Raw genomic sequence first — 13,938 nt, 5'->3', positions numbered from 1 at the left:
GCACAACACTTAAGTCTGACACTAATGAAAAGAAGTTATTTATGGAGAGGACCCAGAGGACCGAGGGAAGCACACACAGGAGGTTTGTCCCAGGTTTGTCCCAGGTTTTACACCAGGGGAAGGCCAAGCTGCTCCGAACAGGCAGGCCAGAGGGCTGCGAGCACCAGTGGGTGAGCTGGGAGCCCCACCGCAGAGGGGAAGAAAGGCGAGGTATGCATGGCCTTCACATGTGGGACCGTGCCTAATGAACTGCACATCCAGGGTGAGCTTAATGCCGCGCCAGTGAGCACAGGGGATCTCAGAAGAACATGCACAGCGCCCACCAGGCCACGAGGCTGCTTCTCTGCAAATTCCACAATTCAGTGTTCAGGAATTACCTATATTTTGATTTCTAGTCAAATTTGATTAAAAAAAAAAAAAATCCAGAAATGTGGAACAGCATATTGAGTAGTCACTCATAGCGGACAGAGGTTCATGGACCACCCAAACGTCCTGCATCCTGCAACCCACTAAGTCTCATTCTCTCCACTGAGAGAACTAAATGGTGTCATGTTTAAAGAGGCGCAGCCACAGTGCTGCCGACCCCTAAGGGAGCGTCTTGGTGCTCGCTTACTATGCCATGCTGCCCCCACATACAGGTCATGAATTCACCATGGCCAACAGCTGCTCCTGGAGTGACTCATTCCAAAAACATGAAAATGTGTGATAGTGATCATTATGATAAAATGTGTAATAGTGATTCAGTATGCACAAATTTGAATTCTGCGACTCCTACATGATTCACATACAGTAGTATATCTTTTCCAGTAGTTCAGTGAAATATGTTTTTTTTTTTATTTGTTTCCCCTTAACCTTTCATTCTATAGTAAAACACTGATTTATCTAACAAAGGCGAAGGTGTAACTAACAAAGCACCCATGGTACCAAACTGAGGTTCTACATCTTCCCATATATCCAACACTACAAGTATATTGGCAAACATTATTATTGTTTTATTTTTATTTTTCACATATGCTTATTGTCAGCGCATAACAATTCAAATTGATCTGTCATCCTACATTACCAGAAACCTGAGGGTTGTGTGCACAGAATGAATTAAACCACACACCACTCCTACAATGTACCACTTCTTTATGTGCCAGAGCAGTTACAGCCCATAGGAAGGCAGTGCTGCTTTCTCTCTCTCTCTCTCTCTCTCTTTCTCTCTCTCATTTGTCTCCATCTCATTAAGTAAAATGCTTCATTAAATCATTATCTAAAAGGATGGTAGGATGCAGTTCTAAATTACTTAAACAGGGGAGGTCCTGTCACCTCCTAACTGCTGTGAAGCCAGGCTGAACTCTGATATCGCAAGAGCTCTCTTACATTCTCTACCCTTTAACTCCAACAGACCAACAAAACATTGACATAACAACAATTACAATCATCTGTGTTTATGACAGTCAAATTAAGAAAATTGAAATTATTGAAAACTACATGTATGGTTGCTTTCCAGCTTTTTTAGTATTGTTTAGTGCTGTCTTCAAATCTACCTTTACTTGGGGTAATAAGAATACAATAAGCATCAACTTAGTTACAAATCACTGTACTGTTTTTCTTGTATCTCATAATAATTCATTGTTTAATGTCATCATCATAAATCGAGCGCATGGTCTGTCCAGAGCTTACCAGTCTAGATTCTGGCGTTGCCTCCAATCCTCCAATTTTTCTAGCTGTGCTTCATAAAGCGTTTCATAAACACTACCCTGTCATACTGTACACTTAGAGCCTAACCTTGGTCAGAAAAATACTTTCTTTCATAACCCAGCCTCACAACACCACACCAAAAGGCCACAGAACAAGAATTAGCAACAGGAAACTTCATGTCACCCTCATGGCTAGCCTTTGGTCTTTACCAACCAACACATTATTGTAACCTTTTTAAATCTGGTCTATTTCACTCTTTCTAGTATCGATTCCTGATGAAGAGGAATTGAAACCGCACATTTTAATGCATATTGTGGACCAGGTGTTTCATTCTTCCAAAAGACTGTGTGCAGTGCAGTATTGAAAGATATCTCATTCATTCCTCAGTGGGTCACCTGCTGGTCACAGAAACAAACTAACTCAAGTGTACATTTAAAACATAAAGCTGCAGTCTACCAGCTCTAACAAAAACGTGATGTGTCAGTGACATACTATCACAATTACATCTAAAAGAGCTGGCACCAAAACAGCAACCTCTTATTAATAGTCTAACAAGAGTAACCATGGTCAATTCAAGCATGCACACACACACACACACACACACACACACACACACACACACAGACAGAGGTAGAGAGAAAGAGAAAGAGAAAGAGAGAGAGACATACACACACACAGACACACACATTAAGACAATGACACCACTTAAAACATACTTAAACAATAACTTATAGCAGATTGAGTAGGTTGGGACCTTACTGTCAAATGCAGACGATCTGTGTTCATCTAGGCTTGAGTTTCATTTTATGCCAATCAGAAAAGAAGCACATGAATCAACCACCAATATTAAATATTTCACCAAACATTTCACCATTCAATGGTGAAGGTGGATTACTGTTTATTTTACCTCACTTGTGGAGTAAATATGTTTCAGTGTGGTCTCTAGTTTTTCTTTGGACACTGAATCTGCGTTCAAAGTGCCGGGAAGATCAAGAAAGTAAAAATAGGCAGAATGGGGTGTGGGTGGGAAAGAATAAGGATTGCAGGCACCCTTTGCTAAATAGTAGCAGAGCTCATACAAAGGACTCCTTTGGCAGCAGACAGCTGGATACATACCATATGATCTTGCAAAAATACTGACATGCACTGCAGGGTAATCTTTTGATTCCCAACACGGATGCACAGGAGAACGGGAGCTGTTTGTTTTTATCAAACACCCATATATATTATCAAGACAACTGTCCTAGCCAAGTAGTATAAATCAATATCAATTTAATGAGCATTTAAAACATTGGCATTTTTAATTAAGTGGATTACTTATTGTCTTACAGCACTGCTCTCACTGTGTGTGTTGTTCCTTTTGAATAAGGTGCAGATAGATGGCTACCTATAGATTGTCATAATGAAAGCCAGGTAAAGCCATCAAGCAGTCTACATAACTGGAGAACAGTATCAAACCTGGAACTCTTTATGTTCATGTTTCCTTGCAGAAGGTATTTATGAATCATAATCAGTGTCAATGGTCTTAGCCCTAGGGTCAGATATTCTTATTCTTGCAATAGTTTACAGATTTCACACAACACATGTAATGATGCTGTACGTCCTCCAAACATGAACTGCGCAAATAATTCCTAAAAGTTACAGCTAGGCCTATAATTTCTCTAATATCCCAACCTCAAAAGTTGCCAAAGACCTCATAACACATATGTTTGACTGCAGGGTTCATACAGTAGCATAGACGTGTAGGCTAATTCTTTGTCCTTTTACATCTGCAATCAGGTGGCTGGCTTATGAGAGACGGATTTTAGAAGGCTAGAGACATCCAAACGACTATAACGTCAAAACAGCGCCTTCAAAATTGTAGTTTTACACAAGATTCATACCTCATTACAGAGTAGCCAATACAAGCTCCATTCACTATATTAACTCGCCTGCTTATGAAATTGTATCACCTTTGTGCTTTTAAAGGGTTTTTAGCTATAACATATCTTACCCTGATGAAACTTTCCCGATGTTTTCAGCCTTGGACAAACAGCAGCAGTAGGTTCAGTCACACACCTCTGCCACACCTACTCCACGGATAACAGGGACCGTTATGATCACTTATCCCAGGAAAAGGCAAATTCCTGAACACCCAAGGAAATATATATTCACAGACTTTCTTCGATGAATTGAAAAATCCACATCAATGTGATGAGAGGACTTTGCCAAGCGCACGTGTTTACTCTATAAAGTGTCAAGTTCTTTAGTCTGTCGCCTGGAGTACTTGAAAATAGCCTACGTACTATATAGGCTACGGATCAAGTACTTTATGGTTTTCTATAACTGTTCAAAATTAAGGTAATGGAAACCGTGTTATTCCTAAGAAATGTCGGTTGAGGTTTCACGACGAGCGGCAATAGGATACCAAGGGAGTCCTCGCGCTCCGAGCTACCAGCCTTGTGTGTGATGAAAAAGGGGCAGGGTCATTTCAGTGGACTACTTCGACAACTAGGCTACCACTCACCAGCGTAAACTAAATCAATAGGTCCCTTTTTCTTTCACTGCAAATTCCTATTTTCAAAGCAGGCTAACATAAACAAATATATTTTAAAGAAAAGACAGGTTTCACTTCTCCAGATACCCTATAGTTTATTTGAGTCTTATTCACAGTTACAGGTTTGAAGAGATGTCCATTATATCATGATATCCCAGATAGCAAAATCATATCGGTAGATAGCGGACTGCTGATGGCGTGCGCTTGTGGTCTGCCTTTGGACCACCATCTCTTTAAATTTAACTTGTCATCAATATTAAGGCAAGACATGAAATGTTCTTAAAATGATGGATGAAGTATAACTGAATAAATGTAATTAATAATTTTAGACCAATAGTGGCAAAATATTGGGGCCTTTGTCGGCAAACACGCCAGTGGACCGCCAAAGAACCGATGAGCAAAACGCCAGCGGACCGCAAAATCTGCCTCAAGTGGGCCGACAGTGGTCCGCCAGTCGTATATGTAATCCTGAATAGTTTTCAGAGTGTTCTTGGCATATGCCTGTGCACGTGGACTAATTTCTTTATAGCCTATCTTACATTTGGCATTTTAAATCCTAAACGTAAACAAGAATGCACTGCCAAATTAATCACTTAGACATAGGCTAACTAATCTCTTAATCAGTTAAAAGCAGTACTGGGTAGCCTAATTAATGAAACTACCCCAAGAGGAGCATAAAGATTTCAAAGATGGCCTGAAAAAGAACCTTACGTGATTGAAAATAGCCCCGCCTTCATTGTCCCATTATTGGGATAGCCTACTTATTCATTTGGCCTATAGCCATATTCTTCAAAAAATAACAATTAGGCCTAAGCCAACAAATAAGCAAGGAATAACAGAATAACTGAAGTCCCCTGCTAGGCTACTTCATTGTCACATATTCAGAATTGTGCACTGCAGGGCAGGCCTATGCTAGATGAGTCAGACAAAACATAACAGTGGGTGCACTTTATTTGCATTAGCCTACCTTATACCGTATCTTCTGAAATGAAATGTCAAACCACTGCAGTCATACAACTTTTATTGATCTTACCAAGATCATCGGTAGCTTATCAACGGTGCATGGCATGCCAAATTGATTGCCTTCTGATTTCTGTCAGCCCTTTCCCCAGAAATGCCAAGTAGGCTATCCGCGATGGTGGAATTGTTGTTTGCACTGCCATCTTACGCACAAGAATGGAATCACATTGAGTGTCCATCATCAATTTCAGATCAACAAGCATCATACAACTGGTCATCATACAACAAACCTATCAGGTTGTTGCACAGTAGACCTACATCTCATCAGAATTGGCACTAAGCATGGATCTAGGCTACTGATAAATGATATATCAATCATGCAACACGTGCTTTACAATGACAATTCCATTTAGGGTAGGCTAGGCTATTCGCATGTGCGCATCGGCCTATTTAGGATATTCTTATACCGCCGCTCATGAATAATTAACGAATTAAAGAACAACTGAAACGAATGGTGATTGTAAACATCGAACATATCGCCACAATCTCTATTTTGATAAGCACCATTCACAAAAATCGCTTAAATGCGTAGATCACCCAAACTATGGCCGACCCATCGCAATTTAATTTCCTTTGATTTACCCCTTGTCCAATGTCCAACACTTGTTCAACGTCAGTCTAACCACGTGACAGGTAAAGGTGCGCCGGGAGGTGGGCCTCTGCGTGTAGCCCGTGCGCTTTTGCTCACCTGGGGCAAAGTCAAGTCACGGGAGAGCAGGCTATACTGGAAGAATACTGATTGTGCCGTAACTCCAGAGGAGAGCTGGATTAAAACGATGTCATCCCCTGGGAAAGCGGGCTTTCACATATTTGAGATTCAGAAAACAACTTGGGATGTCCCAGAGAGATACACGTCTTTACAATCCATTGGGTCCGGTGCATATGGGACGGTGTGGTAAGAACAGACCCAGTGTCGACTGGCATGTGTAGACTTCTTGAGAAATTCTAGCTGAAATCGTAAACACAAATAGATCCCTCGGCAGAAATGCAGTGGTATGACTGTAGCCTAAGTCATTCAAATTTCACGTTTTATTTCTTTGAGATAGTTGCAAAGTTAATCAGTTTCAGACAATTACTATTACAGTAATTAGTATTTGCTACAGACTTTGAGATAAGAAAGAAATCTATGCCCAGTAGCTGTGGTATCTGAAATATGCAGACATTCTTTAGAGCTGAACTGTGCTTTTAACATTCAGGAGATGCAGTTTATTGGAGGACATGAGAACCATGCCATCAAGCAAACATAATTTCAGAGGTTTTACTCTGCCAATGTTGTATTATTGTGTTATTCATTTTTTCTTATTTTGTTATTATTGTGTGTTATTGTATGTATTTAGTTCTGCTATTGACCAGAAGACCAAAGAAAAGGTGGCCATAAAGAAGCTTTATCGTCCATTTGAATCATTGATTTTTGCAAAAAGGGCTTACCGTGAAGTCAGACTGCTCAGACATATCCAACATGACAACGTAAGTTCTAAGATTTTTGCAAATATGTTGCTCCCTGTTTGACAGCTCATATGTTTAAAAATTAAATTGTACTTTAGCCACGAGCTAATAAAAGGAAGCAGGGGGCGTTGTTTTTGACCACCATACAATACTTACCAAACCTGTTCTTGTATTTTGGTTGAAGAAGTGTTTACCCTTATTAGTTTGTGTTGCCATACGCTTCATAAATGAATGACATTATTGACTTACTGTCCCGTTATCCTTAATCACAGTCTCAAATGAGGGCTCTAATTGTAGACATATAGCCTACTATAGAAGATGCAGTCTACTTAGAACATGAGTAATGCTTGTATTACTGTAAGACAGAGTCAGTGGCTCATAATAAGTAATCAGTATATTTATTTTGGCTTCAGACCAACATTTCATTTGCTATTGTGTTTTGGTTCCTTAAAGGTGATCTCCCTCTTGAATATCTTCACACCTGATTCCACACTGGAGAAGTTCCAAACTTTGTGAGTAGGGTCTTGGAAAAGTGCATTCCTGTGCTAAAATTCCCAGCTTGTTGAGACAAGCTATACAAACTGGGTCAGGTCGAAATCTGTGTGTGTGTGTGTGTGTGTGTGTGTGTGTGTGTGTGTGTGTGTGTGTGTCTATGTGTCTGCGTGTGTGTGTCTGTGTGTTTACATATCAATGATACATTAATGTGTGTGCACATTGATATGTATATTTTGTATAATTTGATCCATAATGGCCCAGACCATAAAATACCATAGGCTTTTACTGTAACATTTTGAAACATTGTTTCTCACTTTTTTGCTTGAGCTGTCTTGAGACTTAATGGATAACTTAACCTCCTTCACTTCATTATCAGTAGTTATGTAATGGGGCTGACCTTACAAGTCTCTGCACATTCACTGCTATTCTCTGAAGATAAGCTCCTATCAGCATGTTAGTGTGAACTGGAATAAATCATTCACAGTGTGAATTGGAATGTGGTTTATTTACATTTTGTGTTGTGTTTTGCATGTCGTAAATGTTTGTGTTTGTTGTTGAAATGTATGTATATTATTTCTATCACAGTTACATGGTAATGCCCTTTGTGGCCCAGGACCTTAGTCACATCATGAAGAGAAAGAGACTGACAGACCGAATTATCATCTATCTATTCTACCAAATACTACGGGGGCTAAAGGTCTGCCCATTGCCTGTTACTGATGTTTCTCACAAATTTTGATCAATGGGAAATATGTGCCAGTGACTTGTAATTGTTGTTTTTCTTCAGTACATCCATTCAGCTGGAATTATCCATCGGGTGAGTTTTTAAAAGCAATCCAGAATCTTCAAATGTTGTGCATATTATGTCTGAGATTTCTGGTATGTTCATGCTGTACGACCCCATTTCCAAAAAAGTTGGGACGCTGTGTAAAATTGAAATAAAAACAAAACCATGATTGTAAAACATCTAAACCACACTGTATATTCAATAGAGAGAATAGCGCAAACACAGCACATCAGGTGTTGAAACAGAGACACTATCTGGATTGCAGCATATGTTGGTCAAAACTAGAAAATATCATTCAGCGTTAATTTTGCCTTTCAAGATGTGCAAACTACCAATGCCGGAGGCACTATTACCCCCTTAAACCATCATAGATGCTGGCTTTTGAACTGTGTACACTAATAACAAGTTGGATGGTCTCTCTCCTCTTTAGCCCCGAAGGATGCAGGGTCCATGATTTAAAAAAAAAAAAAAAAACTTTTGCTGGTCTAATCACTGGACAGTTTTCACTTTCCGCTGAAATGAGCTCAGGCCCAGATCAGTATTTGTGGATGGAGCCCCAAACTCTGTTCATAGACAATGGTTGTCAAAGTTTTCCTGAGCCCGTGCAATAAGCTTCATAGCAGAAACAAGTCTGTTTTCAATGCAGAGCCATCTGAGGCCCAGAGGTCCTGGAAATTCTTCGCCATTATACTTTGAGGAGCATTATTCGTACAGTGTTGTTGTATTATTTGCCCACACGGTTTTATACAGAGTGATGAATACCTCCACATCTCTACTTCTTAGAGATTCTGCCTCTCTGGAATTCTATTTTTATAGCCAATCATGGTGCCAGTAAACCGTGTTAGTTGTGAAATGTCTTTGTGTTTTCTTTAGCATTATGCAACTTGTTCCCGTTTTTGACATAATTATGATATGTTGTCTATGTTCTTTTTGCAACTAATTATGGATATACAGGATTATCAAATAGTGTTTATATTCACGTTTTACCTACCGTCCCAACTTTTTTGGTTGTAATGGAAAACGTAATATTTTGTTATGCAGACGCAAATATAAAATGCTTGTCTTATAGGATCTCAAACCTGGTAACCTGGCTGTCGATGAAAATTGTGAATTAAAGGTAAAATTCTGAGAGGACAGTGGTTGAATATAATATTACCTAACAGGGTGTATCATGGTAATTAGTATACTAATACACAAATGGTGTTGTAATAGAGTGTATTATTATAGTGAAGCAAATCCCAGGACTTAAATAAGTTTTGAATATATTGAAAAGTGTTTTGTATTCATGAATGCCTATTCATTCCCTCCTTTGGTAGATCCTGGATTTTGGTTTGGCTCGCCACACAGAGACTGAGATGACCGGGTATGTGGTGACACGCTGGTATAGGGCTCCAGAGGTCATCTTCAACTGGATGCACTACAGTCAATCAGGTGAGAGCTGAGGCCCATTGACACCATTCTGTTGAAGGATTTATTTCCTTTTCATTCTAGTTCATTTTTAGTAAAAAAAAATAATCTGATGTTCTTTTGACAACATTACATTACAGCTTCGTAAGTGAAATGTTCCTAGCATGTCTTAAAGTGTGTCAGTTTGAGCATTTAGAGGCGCGGCCTATGAGCCAATACATTTGTGTGACAGTCAGCACATTGCTCCTCGCTGTCTGTCCAGTATGCTTTAAATAAGTTCATGCTCATGCACAATCCTGGCTGTGTGAATTGGAGAGAGAATGTCACTGGGTTTCCATTCCACGTTTTACTGCACATTTTGACCATTCGAATAAGAAATCCTTACTGGAAATACTTGAAAAGAGCATATGATCTTCTGATGGACATAAAAATAGGTTCTCTACAGGGAGTTGATTAACTCTTGATTTACCTAGGTATAATGATTAAAGTAGATGGAAATAGTTTGTTCACATTTGTTGCATTTCTACTTACGTGTTAAAGAAACGTTGCCCTGACAACCTTATGTTTTGATATCATAAATCTTTGTTGCTGTTCTAGTTTCCTTAACACACACATATTATTATTAGTGAACATTGGTGAGGATGGTGCTATAGACAGAAAAACCTCGGAAGGTAAAAGAAGTCACACCTGTTGCAATTGTGGTACTGTGGCAAATTTAAAGTGTGACTTTAAATGTCACTTTCTTGCAAAAATGTTTCTCTGACCGTGCTGCCAGTCATACCCATCTCATGTTGTTTCTCTGACTGTTCTGCCAGTCATACCCATCTCATGTTCTTTCTCTGACCGCGCTGCCAGTTGTACCCATCTCATGTTGTTTCTCTGACTGTGCTGCCAGTTGTACCCATCTCATGTTGTTTCTCTGACCGTGCTGCCAGTTGTACCCATCTCATGTTGTTTCTCTGACCGTGCTGCCAGTCATACCCATCTCATGTTGTTTCTCTGACCGTGCTGCTAGTCATACCCATCTCATGTTGTTTCTCTGACCGTGCTGCTAGTCATACCCATCTCATGTTGTTTCTCTGACCGTGCTGCTAGTCATACCCATCTCATGTTGTTTCTCTGACCGTGCTGCTAGTCATACCCATCTCATGTTGTTTCACGGTGGCTCCTTCTGTACAGTGGACGTGTGGTCTGCAGCGTGCATTCTGGCTGAGATGATCACTGGCCAGGTGCTCTTTCCTGGCAGCGATAGTATCCTTTAACTTGTCTTGCATCACACTGACAGAAGCATACAGTATAGATACACATAAACCTGGTGTGTGTGCGTGTGCGTGTGCGTGTGCGTGTGCGTGTGCGTGTGCGTGTGTGTGTGTGTGTGTTAGTGTGCGTGTGCCCGTGTGCGTACATGTATGAGCACAATCTCAAGGATGCTTACTGGCGTCATAGAGCACCGTTTAGCCTATGTATGCATGTGTGTGCATGTGTTCATGTACTTACGTGTGTCAGTGCTTTGTCCTCCTTGACATCCACACTCAGGCATTGATCAGCTGAAGAAGATCCTGAGAATGACAGGAACCCCTCAGCCCTCCCTGATCCAAAAGATGCAGAGTGAAGATGTACTCTTCCTTACTGTTCAGTGGGCAGCAGATACATGCATGTGTAGAAGCTCTCCTGAGATTAGTAACACAATACAGTAGATCTGATTAATGTTGATTACACTTATTAGGATTTACTTCACAGTTATCTTTTATGGACCTCACTCATCTTCACCGTATTGCTCAATTGTTGTAAAGTGTTTCATAACATATGATCTGTGAATTGCCAGAATATATTAATATCCTTAAAATATAATCCCTATTGTAACATTTTTGGAGTAATCCATTTCATTGGTAATTTAAAGATTTGGAACTTAATGTATAATTTTTTCATCTTTCTCTTTTTGCCCCTTTCCCTCAATTTATATTTTTATTTATTACATATACGTTTATTAGTAGTTAGGTTTACAATTGTGGAAAAGATTTTAAAACCAAGTTTGAATCTACAAAAATGTCAACACAATAGCTCTTGCTCTAATATTAGTCACTTCAGGGTTTAATGATGGGTGGGTTGATGCATGTATCATACATTGATAGAACCATCCTTTCTGTTATAAACATGCAGGCACGCTCATATGTGCAGTCCTTACCCCTTCAAAAGAAGAAAGACTTCAGGGAGGTCTTCCCCTCCATGGATGCTAAAGGTTAGTCAGAACTTTCGGTCATAATCATAATTGTTCCCAACTGTGTGCGAAAAGCAGTTTCACAAAATGTGGGTCTTTTGGTCATTCCAGTAGATAGCTAGATCTGTACAGTTGTAGGCCTATGTCGGTTATGTTAGTTGATAGTTGTCATTGGAACATGCACACACCAGATTCAGGACTCAAAATACCATGAATAGACACAGGGTTCCTTCACTGAGTAAAGTTGAGATGTTTATGATGAAGAACCTTCTTGGATTTTTTCCTCAAGGCCACTCTCTTCCTTTCTCACTTCATTCTGCCTCCCCCCCCCTCTCTTTTTCTCTCTAGCGGTGGACATGCTGGAGGCCATGTTGCTGCTGGACCCCGAGGCCAGGATGACTGTTGCAGAGGGCCTCTCCCACCCTTACCTGTCGGAGTTCCATGACCCTGAGACCGAGCCGGAGTCCCTCCCATATGATGACTCGTTTGAGAGCCTGGAGTTGGACACAAGCGAATGGAAGAGTAAGATTATATTACACTATAACACTCAGTAAGATTATATTACACTATAACACTCAGACTTACTCTTAGGCAAACCACAATTTAATGTATGTATGTATGTGTAGGATTATTAGAAATTGTCATTTTTATGTGTTTCATGGTTATGTATGCATGATGGATTTTCAGGTCTTATCCACATGGACATAATGACCTTTGACCCCAACAACCCCAGGGAGACCGCAACATAGCACCACAGTACGGCTGCAGTTTTTAATAGGTTAGGTCTATTTTTGTTTTCAGGATGGGTTTATGGAACACAGTACAGTTTCTAGATTATGTCAGTCTATTACTGTTATGTTTTATATCTCACCTCTTGAAATGCTGTAAAACATTATGAAGCATACACACATGGGTCTCTTGAGTCCATCAGTTTGAAATCTACTTTGTATACTACTTGCTACTTTGTATTTTTAGGTAACACTTTATTTTAATGTGTCGCTGTTACAGTGTACCTACCTAATTAGGTACAGTGGTACAACCTGTGTAACAACATGTACTATCAGGTACTATCATTGTACTTGCATTATGTATTTGTAGGTACCTACATATAGTTGTTACATTGTAATACTGAGTGCTTTTACAAAACTTTGCCAGTTTGCCTAAATTTTCATCAGAGGCAAAGAGCTGACCTGAGACCTGCTAGATGGGGTAAATCTGGTCATGATAGATTTGATATACAAACCATTCTTAGCTCCAGTCAAGGCCTCATTGTCTTCAGTGTACATGTAACAGCTGTGCTGCTACAACCTTGTTACTCTTCGATACAGTGGAATAAACCTATTAAGTGTACCAGTTAATTACTTACATGTACATATGACATGTATGTTGTGTCTTCGATGTCTTGAAACAGGTCTACTAATTCACATGTACTGTGTGGTGTAACAGCAGACACGTTTCAACACGTCAATTACAGAATGCATGACATCAATGACAGGATGTATATAATATGTACATGTAAGTACTTAATTGGTCACTTTATTTTAATGGGTTTATTCCACTGTATCAAAAGATTAATACATGTGTACCAACACAGTTGATACATGTGCTATGTAGGGTAATGGCAGACATGTTCCAAGACACCAATGACACAACATACATGTAATATGTAATTGTAAGTACTTAACTGTTACACTTCATTTTAATGGGTTTATTCCACTGTATCAAAGAGTAACAAGGTTGTAGCAGCACAGCTGTTACATGTACAATGAAGACAATGAGGCCCTGGAGCTAAGAATGGTTTGCATATCAAATCTATCATGACCAGATTTACCCCATCCAGCAGGTCTCAGGTCAGCTCTTTGCCTCTGATAAAAGTTTAGGCAAATTGGCAAAATTTTGTAAAAGCACTCAGTATTACAATGTAACAACTATATGTAGGTACCCACAAATACATAATGCAAGTACAATGATAGTACCTGATAGTACATGTTGTTACACAGGTTGTACCACTGTACCTAATTAGGTAGGTACACTGTAACAGCGACACATTAAAATAAAGTGTTACCAGCCAAGGTAACTTAGCCAAACAGATACAGTAACTTACCTTTATTTACACATGTAGGCTATAACATATGTTCAGTTCAAATACAATAACCCTTGTTGATTACTCTCACAGCTCCAAAATCAATTTGGGGAAAAAAGAGTCCACAAAAAGGCAGGTACTGAGAGAGAGTGCATTGGGTACATGGGCATGCTCAAATTGCATTAAGCTTGCAGGATCAACTGCAAGCTAACTCAAAACTCCTTAACTATATTTGAAGTGCAATAGCAAAGGAATACACT

The 13,938-nt window shown here is 39.6% G+C and overlaps 1 protein-coding gene across 1 annotated transcript; it reads left to right on the top strand.

Annotated features, from left to right (window-relative positions):
• The first annotated feature begins 5,925 nt into the window (after positions 1-5,925).
• Positions 5,926-12,607, top strand: LOC143114996 (mitogen-activated protein kinase 14A). Its single transcript, XM_076276833.1, has 12 exons — positions 5,926-6,137; positions 6,580-6,709; positions 7,142-7,200; positions 7,769-7,880; positions 7,971-8,000; positions 9,040-9,087; positions 9,287-9,401; positions 10,557-10,628; positions 10,914-10,993; positions 11,538-11,616; positions 11,944-12,117; positions 12,283-12,607. The coding sequence occupies exons 1-12, from the start codon at positions 6,019-6,021 to the stop codon at positions 12,342-12,344; spliced, it is 1,080 nt and encodes a 359-aa protein (XP_076132948.1). The 5' UTR covers positions 5,926-6,018; the 3' UTR covers positions 12,345-12,607.
• The last annotated feature ends 1,331 nt before the right edge of the window (positions 12,608-13,938 follow it).

The sequence above is a fragment of the Alosa pseudoharengus genome, unplaced genomic scaffold (genome assembly GCF_046254945.1).
Source record: "Alosa pseudoharengus isolate Yale_2024_CS ecotype anadromous, Long Island Sound unplaced genomic scaffold, YU_APseudo_1.1 YU_APseudo_1.1_scf_9, whole genome shotgun sequence".
NCBI classification, from domain to species: domain Eukaryota; kingdom Metazoa; phylum Chordata; class Actinopteri; order Clupeiformes; family Clupeidae; genus Alosa; species Alosa pseudoharengus.
The sequence above is the reverse complement of the archived record's forward strand: the minus strand, read 5'-3'. Positions and strand labels throughout refer to the sequence as shown.

Excerpts from the sequence above, each read along its gene's own strand:
- LOC143114996 (XM_076276833.1), top strand. The coding sequence starts at position 6,019 with ATGTCATCCCCTGGGAAAGCGGGCTTTCACATATTTGAGATTCAGAAA. Across the intron at positions 6,138-6,579 it reads GGTGCATATGGGACGGTGTG|TTCTGCTATTGACCAGAAGA; the intron begins GTAAGAACAGAC and ends GTATGTATTTAG. Across the intron at positions 9,088-9,286 it reads ATGAAAATTGTGAATTAAAG|ATCCTGGATTTTGGTTTGGC; the intron begins GTAAAATTCTGA and ends CTCCTTTGGTAG.